The sequence below is a fragment of the Danio rerio genome, chromosome 4 (genome assembly GCF_049306965.1).
Source record: "Danio rerio strain Tuebingen ecotype United States chromosome 4, GRCz12tu, whole genome shotgun sequence".
Lineage (NCBI taxonomy): Eukaryota > Metazoa > Chordata > Actinopteri > Cypriniformes > Danionidae > Danio > Danio rerio.
The window spans coordinates 19,612,606-19,629,108 of record NC_133179.1 but is presented as its reverse complement, the minus strand read 5'-3'; the positions used below and the strand labels follow the sequence as shown (position 1 = coordinate 19,629,108).

General features: G+C 31.6%; 1 protein-coding gene across 2 annotated transcripts; it reads left to right on the top strand.

Moving 5' to 3' along the window:
- Nucleotides 1-660: 660 nt before the first annotated feature.
- On the top strand, nt 661-5,742 carry lepb (leptin b). Of its 2 annotated transcripts, XM_073946396.1 has the most exons (3): nt 661-2,193; nt 2,804-2,945; nt 4,395-5,742. In XM_073946396.1, the coding sequence occupies exons 2-3, from the start codon at nt 2,808-2,810 to the stop codon at nt 4,761-4,763; spliced, it is 507 nt and encodes a 168-aa protein (XP_073802497.1). In that variant the 5' UTR covers nt 661-2,193; nt 2,804-2,807; the 3' UTR covers nt 4,764-5,742. The 2 variants fall into 2 exon arrangements, with proteins under 2 accessions (XP_073802497.1, NP_001025357.2); NM_001030186.3 differs by lacking the exon at nt 661-2,193 and having other exon boundaries at nt 2,808-2,945; nt 4,395-4,872.
- Nucleotides 5,743-16,503: the final 10,761 nt, after the last annotated feature.

The window sequence follows — 16,503 nt, the reverse complement described above, 5'->3', positions numbered from 1 at the left end:
ATCATGTCCATAAAAGTGTTTAAGAGATGATGGTGTGCTAACTATTTAGCAGCTTTCATTTGTAATCTGGTAATCATAAAGCAGTCGCTTTGCCTTCAGATTCTGCCTGCGTCTGAAAACTGCTGCCTCAGAGTGCAATAAACTACATCTGAGTCATATGATTGTCACGTCATGTAAACTGAGGTACAATACTTTTATCTGAAAGATTTTTAGAGGCGACATGAATGCATCTTTAATATTGCAGAGTTGTGTTTTCACATTTTTGTGGCCAGTAAACCAAAAAAAAAAACACTCATGAGAAATGTTAACAGTGGTGAAAACATGTTTTGAGCTACCTATTGAAATTCTGATTTTTTTCAACATTATGAATTTATAATAGGCTGTAATAATAAATCAGCATTTTTGTAGTCAAAATGTTTCTAGATTTTCTGTTTCTTGACTCTATTTGAATAGTTAAATAAATTTTAGTAATCAAACAGCATATTAAAAGAATAAAAATGGCAAAAAATCCCTTTATTCCTATTTATATAAGAATGTAAGAACAACTGTGTAAATATTTTATGGAAATTAAATTATTAAGTATTATTATTATTATTATTTTATTTTTATTTAATTTTTTTTTTTTTTTTTTTTTTGTTACTTTTGAAAAGTACATTCTATACTGTACAGTGGTAATAAATGTCTATCACAATTTCTTCCAGTAAAACTAGTGTATATTACATGAAAAAGTATACAAGTAATTACAGTACTTAAAAAAGGAAAAATAAATCTTGAACAAGTGACTTTCGTTGCAACTCTGGAGATGAAGGGGAACAATTATTCATTTAACTGACAATTTCAACATGCAGACATCTTATTTATTCACTTCTTTATATTGTTTGTTTGTTTGTACTTAATTCCATGGCATTTCATTCCATATACATCTACAGTTGAAGTCAGATATATTAGCCCCCCTGAATTATTAGCCCCCCTATTTATTTTTTTCCCCATTTTCTGTTTAACTGTGAGAAGATTTTTCTCAACACATTTCTTAACATAAGTTTTAATAACTCATTTCTAATAACTGATTTATTTGATCTTTGCCATGTTGACAGTAAAAAATAGACAAGATATTTGACAAGACACTTCTATGCAGCTTAAGGTGACATTTAAAGGATTAATTTGGTTAATTAGGTTAACTAGGCTACTTAGAGTAATTAGCCAAGATATTGATTAACGATGGTTTGTTTTGGAGAGAAAAAAAAATAGCTTAAAGGGGCTAATCATTTTCTCCTTAAAATAGTTGTTAAAAAATTCAAAACTGCTTTTATTTTTTAGTCACTTTGAGTTTACTCAAATGTTCTTGAATATTTCACATTGTTACAATTAACTTAAAATGTGCAGCACAATTGTTTATTTTACCATTTATATAACTGCATAAAACATTCCGTAGCCAATAAAGATGTACAAATAAATTGTAAACTATGAACCTTATTACAGTTAACTTAGAGTTGAGTCAACACATAAAACAAATATAACATTTGCTGACTAATTATTCACATCATTTTCTATCAATTCTATACTGGTCTATACTATTGTTTCTATAATATGAGATGCACTATAAGTACTACACTCTATCTATTGTTTTACCACATCATAAATAGCCACAATCATTAATTTAGTAAATTCTAACAATAAATATTACTTGGGTACAACTGGCAGATAATCTCACTAACTGTGTATACATATACAAAACAATACTTAAGCGAACAAGCCAATTTTTGCGGTAAAAACTTGTGCTGTTAAACTCTGAACAAATTTTAACAAATCAAGCCCCATAAATATCCCAACTTTAATGTATTCATATCAGCATGACAAATAAAGATACGGTCCTATAAAAGGTCAATATATTGACATATACAGCCTTAAAAGTGAAAACAAACTCCCTCTAATACATGTGGGGCCCAGCTGTCATTTATCAAGATTTATTAACCACAACTTTACTGGAAGTGTCCTTACCTGGAGCCCCCGGGTTTGATGTTTCGGGCTTGTTGAAAGGGTCTTCTCTAGTCTTCAAGTTCATGATGGACACAGGGGTGAACCAGACCAGACCGGCATCAGGGTGATTCACTGGAGAAATGAGTCAATCATCCACAGCTATAAAAAGGGAGATTCCTGCTTGAGTTTCTCAATATGCACATCAACACACCAGAGGTAAGCGCTCACTCATTCTTGTCAACATGGGCACCAAACATCTCTATATGACCTTTAGGCTTCTTGACTGTGTAGTTTCATTTATTATTGGACTGTACTCAGCAACTTAAGTGCATTGATTTTTGGTTTTTTGAATTACACACAACTAAGGGACTGATTTAGCATGAATCTTCAATGTAGTGAAGATCATAAATCATTCTAATCGTGCTGAGTTAGTGGTTAAATAAACATATCTAATTGTTGAAAGCAGACATTTTAGTTGAAATTATGATTATTTTTAATTATTCTTAAGTTTTAATGTTGGTTTTGTATTGTCTAATGATTAAAATGTATAAATAAAAACTAAAAACTAAACATAAAAAATAGTATTACTTTCATTTTGTCTAAGGAATGTCAATTTGTATTTATTTATTTATTTTAAAGTGCACAAAATAAAAATACATGTGTTTGAGTAAAACCTTATTTAAAGTGTATTTAACTGTTGTGTAAATGAGTAATGTTTAGGCTAGCTTTATTCATTATTTTACTGTATTTAACATATTGAACTGGGATATTCTGATGTACACAACAAACTATTTGAAAAAATATAATTTCATTTGGTCTTTTGCAGAAATATGAAGTCTTCAATGATTTTTTGCTTGTTAATATCATCCCTGGTGGCCGTGAGCATCAGTCGACCCACGGCTCCCGAAGACAGGATACGAATCATTGCTCGAACCACCATCAGCCGAATTAAAAAAATCAAAGATGAGGTAAATGTTTTGCAACGATTTAAGCCCCTTCATGTTGTTCCAAACCCCTATGACTTACTTTTTTTCTGTGAAACTCAAAAATATGTTATTTTTAATCATCTTGGAAAACAAACAACTTTAGCTCTTTAGCTGACTAAATATGGATTTTATTTCCTTGTTGTCACTGTATGGGAAATCAATAAATAAGCTTACATTTAGACATACAGTACATGCAGAAAATACATAATTTTATTTATTGGACTAAAAATATTGTTGGCACTTGGTTTAGCATGATGTACTTCAAATTGGTAAAATTATTTATTTATTTATTAGACTAAACTAATTAAATGCTTGATGTTCAGTTCAATTTGATATATTTTTGTACTTTTGGTATTTAGAAAATAGAAATAATAGAAAAATCATTTATTTATTGGCCTAAAATAATTTGGTGTTGGCAGGACATTGAAATTGATGCTTTTTTGCATTTAAATAAATAAGCATAAAACATTTTTTTTTTTTTTTGATGGGATTTGCAGTATTTTTTTTTTCTTTTCACTTTGCATTGTCCATTTTTTTTAAGAAAATTGAGATAATTTTTTATTAGTGTACAATTTTTTTTTGTTTGTTGTTTGTCATTACATCTTTTTTTTTCCTTTTTATATCATATCATTTAGTTTTTTATGTATTTATTACACCAAATGTGATGTTTAAATATGGCAATAAGTACAGCTTAATGTTGTTCTTGTTACCAGGAACAAAGCAAAGAAAACTACATGGTGAAAAATCATGTCAAGCACTGTAGTGTTACTAAATAAGAAATCTATTTAAATATTTTATAAATAAAAACTTTCGTTTAGAATTATATTCTCTCATTCTTTTATATACTTAATTACTTGTGTACTGTTGTTTTTTATTCTTGAGAAACTCTTATATCTTTTAGTTTGGCTGGGATAAAGTTTAACATTTTTGGCAAATATTTTTAAGGTCAATATTTATTAAAATGATTAGAAATTATTCTTCTCAATTCGCTACAGAATAAATGACTGTTGTCCAATAACTTGCCTAATTAACCGATCTTGCCTAGTTAACCTAATTAACTGATTTAATAAAGCCTTTCATTTGCACTTTAAGCCAAATACTAGTATAATGACTAGTAAAATATCTAGTATAAATAACTACTAAAATAACAGGTAAAAAAAAAATATGTTTTAACTCTATGGCAAAAACTAATTAGTTTTTAAAACTATGTTGTTTAAAAATGTTGGGAAAAAAGGCTCTTGGTTCTTGGCCTTTCTAATTAAATGATACATTTTTTATTCATTCATTCATTTTCCATCAGCTTAGTTCTTGATTTATCAAGAGTCACCACAGCAGAATGATCAATGACTAAATTCCACTAATAGTTTGAACGTCAACTACATATAAAAACACATAACAATTACAATCAGTAACATCTGCATATCTCTCTAGCACTTCCAGATGTCTCCAGAGATTGATTTCGGCCCTGACATCGACAACCCCATTGATGGTCTCAGTTCTGTCTTGAGTTACTTGAGTTACCTGCAGTTGCGGTTGCATGTTCCTCCAGCTCAGCACCTACAGCAGGTCCAGATAGACTTAGAGACTCTCCTGAGGACACTGGAGGAACTGGCCGTCTCACAGGGATGCCCTCTACCCAATCCCGAGACCCCGGTGCATAAAGAAGAAACAGCCTTCCCCGTCACCTCCAACTACCTGCACCTCCTGGAGCTCCAGAGGTTCCTGGAGAAGCTCTGCCTCAACATAGACAAACTGAAATACTGCAAAGATACAGATGTGGCTGAGACATTCATTCTCTGAAATGTGTAAGCCATGCATTGTTACTTCTATGCATCACTTTTAAAACACAATGGCACATGCAAGGACTAGTTCTCTAAATTATTTAACTTATTTCACTTGTTTAGTTCTCAGTTTTTATGTTAGTGCTGCAGCTTTCTATTTTCTAAGCTATATTTTTGATATTACAACATAGCACTGATAATTCCAACTTGCCTGTAGTTGTGGATTGTGTTATAATATGTGTTATATACTGTAAGAAGAAGGATTGTAAAGATTGTATGCACTTTTGTTTTTTTAAGATTTTTAAAATAAATTATGTTTACAAAAATCAGTGGCCTATACTGTCTTTTCTTGTTTTTGTAATGGAGAGAAACTTGTCCTAACACGTTTGTACATAATTAGGTGAGACTGATTATTTTTATTAGATCAGAATCTGTCATTTGGAGTTTTCTTATGGTTTTCTTCACTGTAGAGATTTTATTTTCTAATGACTTTTCATTAAATAAGGAAAAGACAACAATAAAGAGCAAAAAGCCTTACTTTTTAAAGCATGGTTGATTCTATTTATTTAATTTTTTGTTTTATTTTTGAGTTATTTGGGATTAAGTGTAGTGCTAGCGCCAGGATTTCTAAAAGACAAAACTATGACGACACTGGCTGAGAATTTTAGGGCAGGACACAAGTTGCAAAACCATTATTTTATTTTCATGTTGCTCCATTTAGAGATTTTTGAATGTTCTGCTTTCATAACTTGTCTTCTTTATGAGAAGTTGGATAGCAAACATACAGACCGCACATTTGTGTATGTGGCCAATAAAGGGAGAACAGGCAGCAGTTGAATAGGAAGATCTCTCTGGATTTAATAATTTCATCAGAAATGAGCAGCAATAGAAATGTAGGCAACAGCATAGTTACAAGTATATTCACACAGTATTTAAATTAGTTAATGTATTTCAAACTTGTTTAAACTTCAAACTTCTTGGATTTATTGACTGATTTGAAATGTAACAAAAAAAGAATTATTAGTTCACTGGAGTCTGAAAAATTTCCAAAAGCCCGAAAGTAGCCTTATTAAATTAAATTATACCACAAAATCTTCCTACTGTAATATATGATTAGTAATGTGCACTGCTAAGAACTTTAGCAACTTTAAAGGTGATTATCTCAATATTTAGATTTTTTTATTTATTCATTTATTTATTGAACCCTCAGATTCTGGATTTTCACATAGCCTAGTTGTATCTTGGCTTAATTTTGTCCTATCAAAACAAACTATACAAGGCAAACTTAAGACTTAAGAAAGGTTTGTGGTCACATTATTATATTATATTATATTATATTATATTATATTATATTATATTATATTATATTATATTATATTATATTATATTTTATTATTCATTTATTCATTTTCGGCTTAGTCCTTTTATCAATCTGGGGTCACCACAGCAGAATGAACCGCCAACTTATTCAGCATATGTTTTACGCAGCAAATGCCCTTCCAGCTGCAACCCGTATCTGGTAAACATCCACACTTACTCATTCACACTCATACACTACAGACAATTTAGCCTACCCAATTCACCTGTACCACATTTCTTTGGACAGTGGGGGAAACCGAAGCACCCGGAGAAAACCCACGCAATAGCAGGGAAAACATGCAAACTCCTCACAGAAACGCCAACTGACCCAGCCGAGGCTTAAGGCTTTTTGCTGTAATGCGACAGCACGTATATTATATTATATTTTATTATATTATATTATATTATATTATATTATATTATATTATATTATATTATATTATATTATATTATATAGACTAAACATTTCATAATTTGCATGATATTTTATTCTTAAATCTTTTCAACAAAAACACAATACTGTTTTTAGGCCCGTAGCCAGCCTGGTGAAACGGGTGCTTCTTTTTTTCTCAAATATGTGGACATTTTTGCAGGTATTATCCTCATTGGATTTTAGTGACATTTTAAGATGGATTAGCTTGTCAGATGGTCATCATAACTTTTCAATGTACCAAAATATTTCCTTAAGATTTAGATAAAAGAAATATGAATAAATACTTATTTTTAAAATACAAATTTATTACATCATTAGAAAATTTATATCATTAGAAAACAAATAGGAAACTTTTCAAGTTTTCAATTAAAAACTGTGGCCTATTTTCATTTATTAGTCAAATGACAAGCTGGCCAGCACATTCATCTTTCCTTAGTCAGAATTTGGTAATTTCAATTATAAATAATGAAAACATAATGATGATAATAATAATAATAATAATAATAATAATAATAATAATAATAATAAAAGAGCTTTATGATTTTTCAAGCCTTTCTTGTAAAATAAGTGCATTTGATACATTTCATGGATAACAACAATAGCCAAATTAGTATTCAAATTCATTTTATTATGGGCCACTTTTGTAGCTTCACACCTTTTTATTGTTCATTTTTGTTTCAAGAATAAGGTCCAAGATTTAAAATAAAAGTACTTGTAATGTTTTCCCTATTAGGAAACAATACAGTGGTGAAAGATGACTTCACTTACATCCGATTGAATGTCTTTTTTCACAGCTGGATGTTAGATTCGTGAAAAATAATAGTTTGTTGACGATCAACAGATGATTTGGCTTGGTCTTGAAGCATTTTTCACAATTTATGATGGTGTAGCAGTCAAAGTAGAACAAATAAGCTCATGTATACGACACATTCTGGACCTTTGTCATTGAGGAGGGGGTCTTTCGAATAAATAATGAGGTAACAACAAAAATGTATATAGTCAACATCAACCCACTTTATTAAACTCCACAACTTTATAACAGCCTATAAAAGTCAATAAATTGTCTACTATATTCGTCAAAAATAGCATAAACAAACAAACAACACTGATACTTATTTTTTCAGCTATCTTAATCTGTTGTTAATCACGAGCAGGTGGACTGTCGCGTATTACTGACCTTTTATCCATTTTTGACGTTGTGCGTGTTGAATGAAGCTTGCTGATTGGTTAATGGTGAAGTTTGTCGAGCGTTATGTTAAAGTTTAGTTAAAATCCAGAAGGAATGGTTGTTTGTTTTGCGTTTCCAACTACGGTTTCTTGTCGATCTTCGACTGAGCAGGTAGGCCTACAGTAACAAAATGTCCTCAAATACTGTCTTATCCATCAAATGCCGCTGACTTCATCCCTTTTCAGTACACATTTTATATGTTTGAGAAATTAAGCGGGAACGGATGCATTTACGTCACAGGCTTTGTAGCTGTTTTGCATTGGCTGACAGGATTTTTTAGTGTTAAGTAAAGTTAAATTAAGAAAATTGTTGTAAAGGGATGACAGCATTGCTACAAATACCATGTAGACTGTAGTTTGTTGTAGTAATTCAGTTTTTGAATTAGGCCTATAAATAGACTGTACATAGGTAAGGTTTTATGATTTATTACGTTTTTTCATGTTTCTTAAATAAGTTTGTTTTGATCTTCTGCACTATTTAAAATAACTGTTTTCTATTTTAATATATTTTGAACTGTTAATATTTTTTGTGATTTAAAAACATTTCAGCATCAATCACATGATCCTTCAGTAATAATATTAATATGCCAATTAGCTCCTCTAAAAACATTTATTATTATGTTGAAAACAGCTGAGTGTTTTTTTTCTTCTTCTTTTTTAATCAATAGAAAGATCGGAAAACAGATGTTTTTGAAATATAAATCACACTATAAATGTCTTATTCATCACTTTTGATCCATTATGCAAAAATTAAAATCTCATTTTATTTTTGCTAAATTCTACTCACTCCAAGCTTTTGAATAGTGGGTAATGTTACAAAAGCTTTTTTTATTATTTCAGATAGGTTAAATTGTAACATTTGGAATTTGCTAATCATAAAAGAATACTGAAAAAAATACTCAACTATTTTTGTTAATAATAATAATAATAATTAATAGACTTTTTTGAAAATCAAATCAGCATATTAGAATGATTTGTAATGATCAAACATTTCAGCTTTAAAAACATAGGTATTAAAAAATAACATTATAAATATTTTCTAAAAGAAAAGAGTCATTTTAAATGGTACAACTATATATTTTAAAAATGTGCAGTTTTTTGACTGTACTTAAGATAAAATTAATGCATGCTTCTTGAGCAAAAGGCATTTAAAAAAATTATATATATATATATATATATATATACACACACACACACACACACACACACACACACACACACACACACACACACACACATACATATATATATATATATATATATATATATATATATATATATATATATATATATATATATATATAAACCTTTGACTGGTAAGCATGTATGTGAATCACTACCAAACTCATATGTTTGGATAATATGTTTGGATAAAATAAATATGTTTGGATAAAGAAGAAAATCAACTATGGTTTTGATACATTAAAAGTGTAGTAACCATGTAGTAAATTTTGCCATTCAATATTATTGTTTATCATTTTTATTTTTACCACAAATATTTGGTTAAACTATGGTTAGATTAACAAAACCGTTGTCACCGTGGTTTAACTACAAGCAGTTTTTATTTTTGTTATTTGTGGTAAAAAAAAAAAAAAAACATGGTTAGTTTTAATTTACTACCCCTACCCCTTTTTAAACCAAATATGAATGTAAGATTTACAAACCTGAAGCTGTCGTTTAAAGTTTGAGCTGTAGTTTCTCTTTTAACCCACAAGATGTCAGCAAAAGCTCACAATTGCTGCTCCTCTTTTTTTAAAGTTAAATTTTCATTCTTTATAGGTAGCATGAAAACTTTGTACAACTTATAGCAGATAATTGCTAGGAGGGTATTTATTATTGTTATTATTTTATTGTGTAGTATATTTAGTAGTATAGTAGTTTTATTTTGTAGCTGAAAAGAGCCTTTGGGGTTTTAAATTACTTTAAACTTTGAAACAGTCTCAAATGCTTTGTCCCTCGTAGTTTATTTATATATTTCGATCTAAAAATAATAGCAATGATGATTTTAAAAAGCAGTACTGGAGATAAATGTGTCATTGAGAGCTGCAAAAAGCTTTTCCAGGCGACTAGGGTGTACGCTTTGTATCCAAAGTAGCCTCCCCATCTATTGTTTCTCAGTATTGTTCAGATTTGGGGGCCAGCGAGACAGGAGAGGGTCAGGCTTCCTCTGTGCAAGGTTCACTGTTTCCTTTTTTATTTTTCTGTCTACTCTCACCCAGTGTAGCTTTGACTTGTTTTTGCATTGTACCAATACAAGTTCAGTGTAATTGCGCTGTGTGTTTTGCCTCCTGGGTAGACAGAGCTTGATGCATTAAACATGTGCACATTGATCCAGTATAATCTGCCAGCGTGCCAGCGACTGCTGCTGATCCAAACCCAATACATTACACTCTCCTGCGGCCCTTCTTTTCTCAGTGTGTTCGACATGCTCGGTGAACTCTTACTGGCTAATGACTTCTTCAAATAGAGAAGAAGATTTGCTGTTCCCAGTGTGTTTACCAGGTGCGTTTAGGTCACAAAAAAACATCTTGATATCTCATGTGATGCAATATAAATCCAGTTGTACATGTGTTACAAAACATTGTTTATGAGCTATATACAGTGGCCGGCATACAAGTACACTCCCTTTGAAAATTATTTTGATATTTTGAAAATTATGCTGATAATCATTGTCAATCGCATATAAAATACAAATTTGCATTTACATGAGTGTTGCTTTTAAAAGTAATATATTAAAATCTTACACTTAAAGTATTTAGTTATTTTAAAGGAGAGTAATGTGTTACTTTACTTTGTGTTACTTTTTAATCTGGTTTGCTTGTTAATAATGCTTGTAATAAAAAAATAGATATATGTAGGTAATATTTTTTCTTCTAATGAAAGTCTTATTTGTTTTATTTTGGCTAGAATAAAAGCAGTATTTAATTTTTTAAAAGCCATTTCAAGGTCAGAATTATTAGCCCCTTTAAGCTCGATAGTCTACAGAACAAACCATTGTTATACAATAACTTGCCTAATTACCCTAACCTGCCTAGTTAACCTATATCTATATTAAATCACTTTTATTGTCACAGCATCAGCAGCACGTGTGCTCTGATAAGTAAAAGCTTAGCATATACAGTACATACACACACACATAAAGTAAACACACAGATATTATGTGAATGCAAATGTTTAACCTGACTAATCAGTTGACAGCACACATTTTACTAATGTAGTTTAAATACAAATAAGACATGTTTAACATGAGAAATAAATATTCATTCATTCATTCATTCATTCATTTTCTTTTCGGTTAGTCCCTTTGTTAATCAGGAGTTGCCACAGTAGAATGAACCACCAACTTATTTACCATATGTTTTACGCAGCAGATGTTCTTCCAGCTGCAACGAATCACTGGGTAACACCCATACACACTCTTTCACAAACTTACACAAAGGCCAATTTTGCTTATTCAATATTGCCACCCACTGCGCCACCGTGATGTAGAAATAAATATAGATTAAAATAAATCGACAAAAATAATAAATTAAATTGCAAGTGAGGTATTCCAAAAAAAATCCAACCTTCAAAAAACAATGTAACCAAATTTAATATTTAGTTTTTCCAGTTTGTTTAAATGTCATTGCCTATTTCCATTGGGGTGTACTTATTTTTACATCATATTATAAATATATTTAGTTAAATTAGTTCCAGTTTTGACTAATCTAAGTAAAACTAAATAACAAGATTTGCACAAATATCTCAATATATAGGCCGGCATGGTGGCTCAGTGTTAGCACTGCCACCTCACAGAAAGAAAGTCACTGGTTAGAGTTCCAGCTGGACCAATTGGTGTTTCTGTGGGGAGTTTGCATGTTCTCCCTGTGTTTGTGTGGGTTTCCTTCAGGTGCTCCGGTTTCCCCCACAGACATTCACTATAAATGAATTACATAAAGTAAGCTGTAGCGAGGCGACCCCTGATAAATAAGGGACTAAGCTGAAGGAAAATGGTTTAATGAATCTCATTGTATACCATCTAAAAGAAAGCATCAATTGAAAACAAATTTCTAACAATTCTATTCAGGTGTATTCAGTTATGCTGGATGCTATGTAATAACTTCAGACTTTTAAGACAGATGTGCAAACAAATACTCCCACATAGCTGTTAATCATGCATGCATTCTAGCTGAAGCGCCCACACATGCTTGCATTCGCCGCCTTCAAATAGCCTATGTGTGGACTAGCTAACATGTTGCTAAAAATTTCTCTCCGCTGCTGGCTGATATCCCATGAGGTGCTGGTTTGAATGCATTAAAAGATGAAGTGCACACAATAGTGCTATTGATTCTCATTGTGCACCGGCTTGTTTGTGAGCATCTGTTTTTCAAGTCCCGTAGGAAATCTCCATTTATCTGCACTCTGATAAATTAATATTTGCTACATACAGTATGACAGCCAGGTGCTCCTTTGCTTCACATGGTGGCTTGCAGGAATTTTTGCATACGTTATCATAAAACCCAAAGCTAGTGAATAGAGATTGGTTGTAGTAAGTGATTACATAACCTATAGGTGTAATCACATTCCATAACCACAGCATTTAGAATTTAGTTAGATTTTCTAAAATGTTAATAATTCTTATGGTTTATATAATTATTTACTCAATGGCAGTTGCTGTTTCTTCCTAATAATTTGCTTTTTAAGTTCAGAATATGGAATGGGCATATTCTGGTTAATTGGAATCATATACAGCAAATGAATAATTCATTATTCAATTATCTGAATTCATTATGTAAAATAATGGAAAATATTTAAATGTGATTTCATTTTGTTACTTGTTTTTTAACTTATTAATACACTTTCTAAACTATAACAGAGTTGACAAAAACAAAGCAGACATTTTACACCATGTTGTGCTTTAGCTTAACATCAAACCAGATGCCATATGGCATGTCTAAAACAAAATTTTATGTATTCCTTTATTATTGATTTTAAAAAGGGAATGGGAAATTCTCTGAAATATCCCAGTAACAGAGTTGACAAGTAATTAATTTGAGTGTTTCCGAATGTTTTGCCAGAAGCAGGTGCAAATTAGCACAGGTTGTAACTTTATGGCTACAACATTCTATATGTAGAAAATTTTCATCATGAGTTCATATGAGAGCCACAGAAAGGTCTGAATTATCAGTGTAAACCGTAGGATTTTCTTTGACCCCTGAATTTTACTTTTTTTACAGTACAAAAGTGAGTTAAAGTATGACTTCAACATTTTCCATGCATTCCCACACATTTTTGAATAAATTAATAATAATAATAATAATAATAATAATATTTACAAGTTTTATGCTGTGTTTATGCAGTGAAGTTCATGTTAATGTCCTGTGTTTTTATATTTGTGCACAAATAAGATCTACACTGAGATAAATCTCTTATTATTGAAGTAAATTATGACATTTGTATTTTTCAGACATGAATGTGTGACTGCAGTAGGAGCATGCCCATTGCACTTCAACAGCAACTGTTTCTGAAATCATATACACATGAGTAAGTACTCCTTCTGAAGTACTTTAGAATCACTGTACTGTTTTTAAAATAATACTGTTTTTTTTTTTTACTTTACGCCTTTTCATATACTGTTTTTTAATGACCTGTTGTGCCTTTACGAATTGCTTTCTCAACTATTATATTAGGTAAAAAATAAATAAATAATAGTGTCTTATAAGCTGGGACAATTAATTTGAAACAAATTTTGTGTTGGAAGTGCCTTTAAAATTTTTATTATTCTTTTTTTAGACAGCTGATTACAATGAAAAAAAATGTGCAAATGGTTTTATTCAGGTACCTAGTGGCATAAGCAAAATATGGATTTTTTTTACTGAAACAAAAGAAAGAAATAGCAATTTAAAATCTCATATGAAATAAAACACATTTTAATTGCAATATAATCACTGATCAATATTTAACTGGATTTATATTAAAATTTTCTTTGTATTCTATTAGCAGAAATTCCTCAATAAACAAGTTGTCTGGCAGTTTCACAAACAAAAGAACTAAAATGGAGTTTTACACTTTTTAAGCAAAACTATCAATATGCTTTGAAAATTTACATCAACACAAGATCCCATGTTTTTTAAATGAAGAGCAAAAATAGATCAGATATCACTTTTGGCCTCATCTTACATTGTTATTCAAGCAAACTGTGTTTTCAGAGTTTAGAATTGAGAAATGAGTTTAGTTCAGTTCAGTGTGGTTTAATTTTCACTGCTGAAATTGCTAACACTGAAGAGCAAATCAATCGATGTGCTTTGATAAAAATATCGCTTTAAGGTGACAGTCGTGGCTTGCAGTATGCAGTGGTGTGTAAAAGTAGTTGCCCCTCACTATTTTTTTTTTTTTTTTTTTTGCATGTTCGTCACATTTTAATGTTTCAGATCATCAAACAAACTAATTTAAATATTAGTCAAAGATAACACAAGTAAACAGATCATGCAGTTTTTAAATGAAGGTTTTTACCGTTAAGGGGAAAAAATCTAAAACTACTTAAACCTGTGTGAAAAAGGGAGGAAATTTAAAAACATTCAGAAGATCTACCTGTCTGGGATAGGTTATAAAGGCATTTATAAAGCTTTGGAACTGCAGCAAACACCAGTGAGAGCTGTTATCTACAAATCGTCACCTTGGAATTATAAGGTTCTATCTAACATTTTTGTCAAAATTTAGTTATTGACATATTCTTATTAAATGACAACTTATTTACTTTATGGGATGCTTTTTATAAGTGTTTACATTTTAAGACATTTTATAAAAATAAAAAAAATATTAAACACATGCTGTTTGCTATGGAATGCAAAAAAACTTTGAAACTCGATATCTCTAAATCATTCAGAACGCAGATAGAATCTTATAATATCAAGGTGACGAAATGGCAAAAACATGGATCAGTGAAAAACCTGCCTAAATTACCTAAGAGCACAAGTATAACTGATCCAAGAGGTCACAAAAGACACCACAAGAGCAATAAAAGACCGGCAGGCCTAACTTGCCTTAGTTAAAGTGAATGTTCATGACTTCACCATAAGAAAGAGACTGGGCAGGAATGCTTTGCATGGCAGAGTTCCAAGATGAAAACCACTGCAGAGCAAAAAGAGCGTAAAGGCTTGTCTCAGTTTTGCCAGAAAACTTTCGGGAAAATACTCTGTTCTGCTTCAGGACCTGGAGGACTACCTGTGATAAATGGAACCATGAATTCTGTTGTGTACCAAAATATCCTGAAGGGGAGTGTTCGCCCATTTGTTAATGACCTCAAGCTAAAGCCTTGGGTTCTGCCGCAGGATAAGGGTTCTAAGCACACCAGCAAGTCCACTTCTGAATGACTAAAGAAAAACAAAATTAAGACTTTAGAGTGGTCTAGTCAAAGTCCTGACCTGAATCCAATTGAGATGCTATGGCATGACCTTTAAAAAGGCGGTTCATACTCTAAAACCATCTAATGTGGCAGAATTTCAACAATTCTGCAAAGATAAAAGGGCCAAAATTCATTCAGATTGCTGTAACAGACTCCTTGCAAGTTATCGAAAATGCTTGATTGCAGTTGGTTGCTGCTATTGGTGTCCCAACCAGTTATTAGGTTTAGAGGTCAAACCTATTTCTTACGGTGCTATGTAGTTTTTTATTTTGTTGTTCCTTAATAGTAAAAACCGTAATTACAAAACTGAATGATGTGTTTACTTGTTATCTTTGACTAATATCTAAATTTATTTGGTGATCTGAAACAATAAAGTGTGACAAACATGAAAAAAAAGAATCAGTAAGGGGCAAGCGCTTTTTCACACCACTGTAACTGCCTATGTGTGTCTGATCAATTCTGTTCAGTCCACATCCATCTATTAGCTGGACAGCCAAGGAATGAAAACTGAACATTAAACACAACTTGTGTCTTTTAGCTTCAGACCGTTAGGATTCATTGTTCCCCAGAGACAAAGGTACTTATCTCTATCAGAGGCAGCCTTTGTGGGCTCCTCCGGATGCTGGGGGTGGGTGAACATAAAGCACACGGGTCAGAAGGGGAAACCCTGCCCACATTATATCGGCCTATTCAGTCTGCAGCTCCACAATATGGAGTCAGTATGGGGAGATGCTTGTGGAACAGTCTATTATATTGTGAGACGTGGTGTAAAATGGACATTGCATTATTTTAAAACTGTATACAGAAAACATCATGCATGGTGGAAAACATAGTTTTTTTTGTGGACTGTAGGCATTGCGTCAGCCTTTGTTTGCTGTGCTGAGCTTAATGACTACACATTTTTCATCTGTGCAGTTGGGTTATGGGTTGATCTAATTTTAAAAATGGATTTCCTTTGAAGAGGCCTCCAGAGCAAGTGGCTTTTTGCCGCAATATGAAAAGTGGACAATGGTGTCTTGCTTCTGGCAAGTGTCTCATAATACAATTGTTGAACTTTCTACTGAGAACCAGATACCAGGAAGACAGAGAGATTGCCTTGCTATGTTTTAATAACACATGGCCTTTTGCTCAGACAGACATTTTGCCCACTGTCAGAATATTTTGTTGTTATATCACAGAGATATGCTTTTCAAAGTTTGTGTAGATGTAGGAAACATTTGCATGACAACAGTGTATTAAAAACTAAAAACAGAGTTCTTACTTAGCTTTTTTAAAACATCAGCATTTTCACAGTAATCCACATTCTCAGTGATCTACAAAAATAACAAAAAGATCTGTATTATGCATGCCAGGCCA

Coding starts and splice junctions, on each gene's coding strand:
- lepb (XM_073946396.1), top strand. CDS start 2,808: ATGAAGTCTTCAATGATTTTTTGCTTGTTAATATCATCCCTGGTGGCC. Junction 2,946..4,394: donor TTAAAAAAATCAAAGATGAG/GTAAATGTTTTG, acceptor ATATCTCTCTAG/CACTTCCAGATGTCTCCAGA.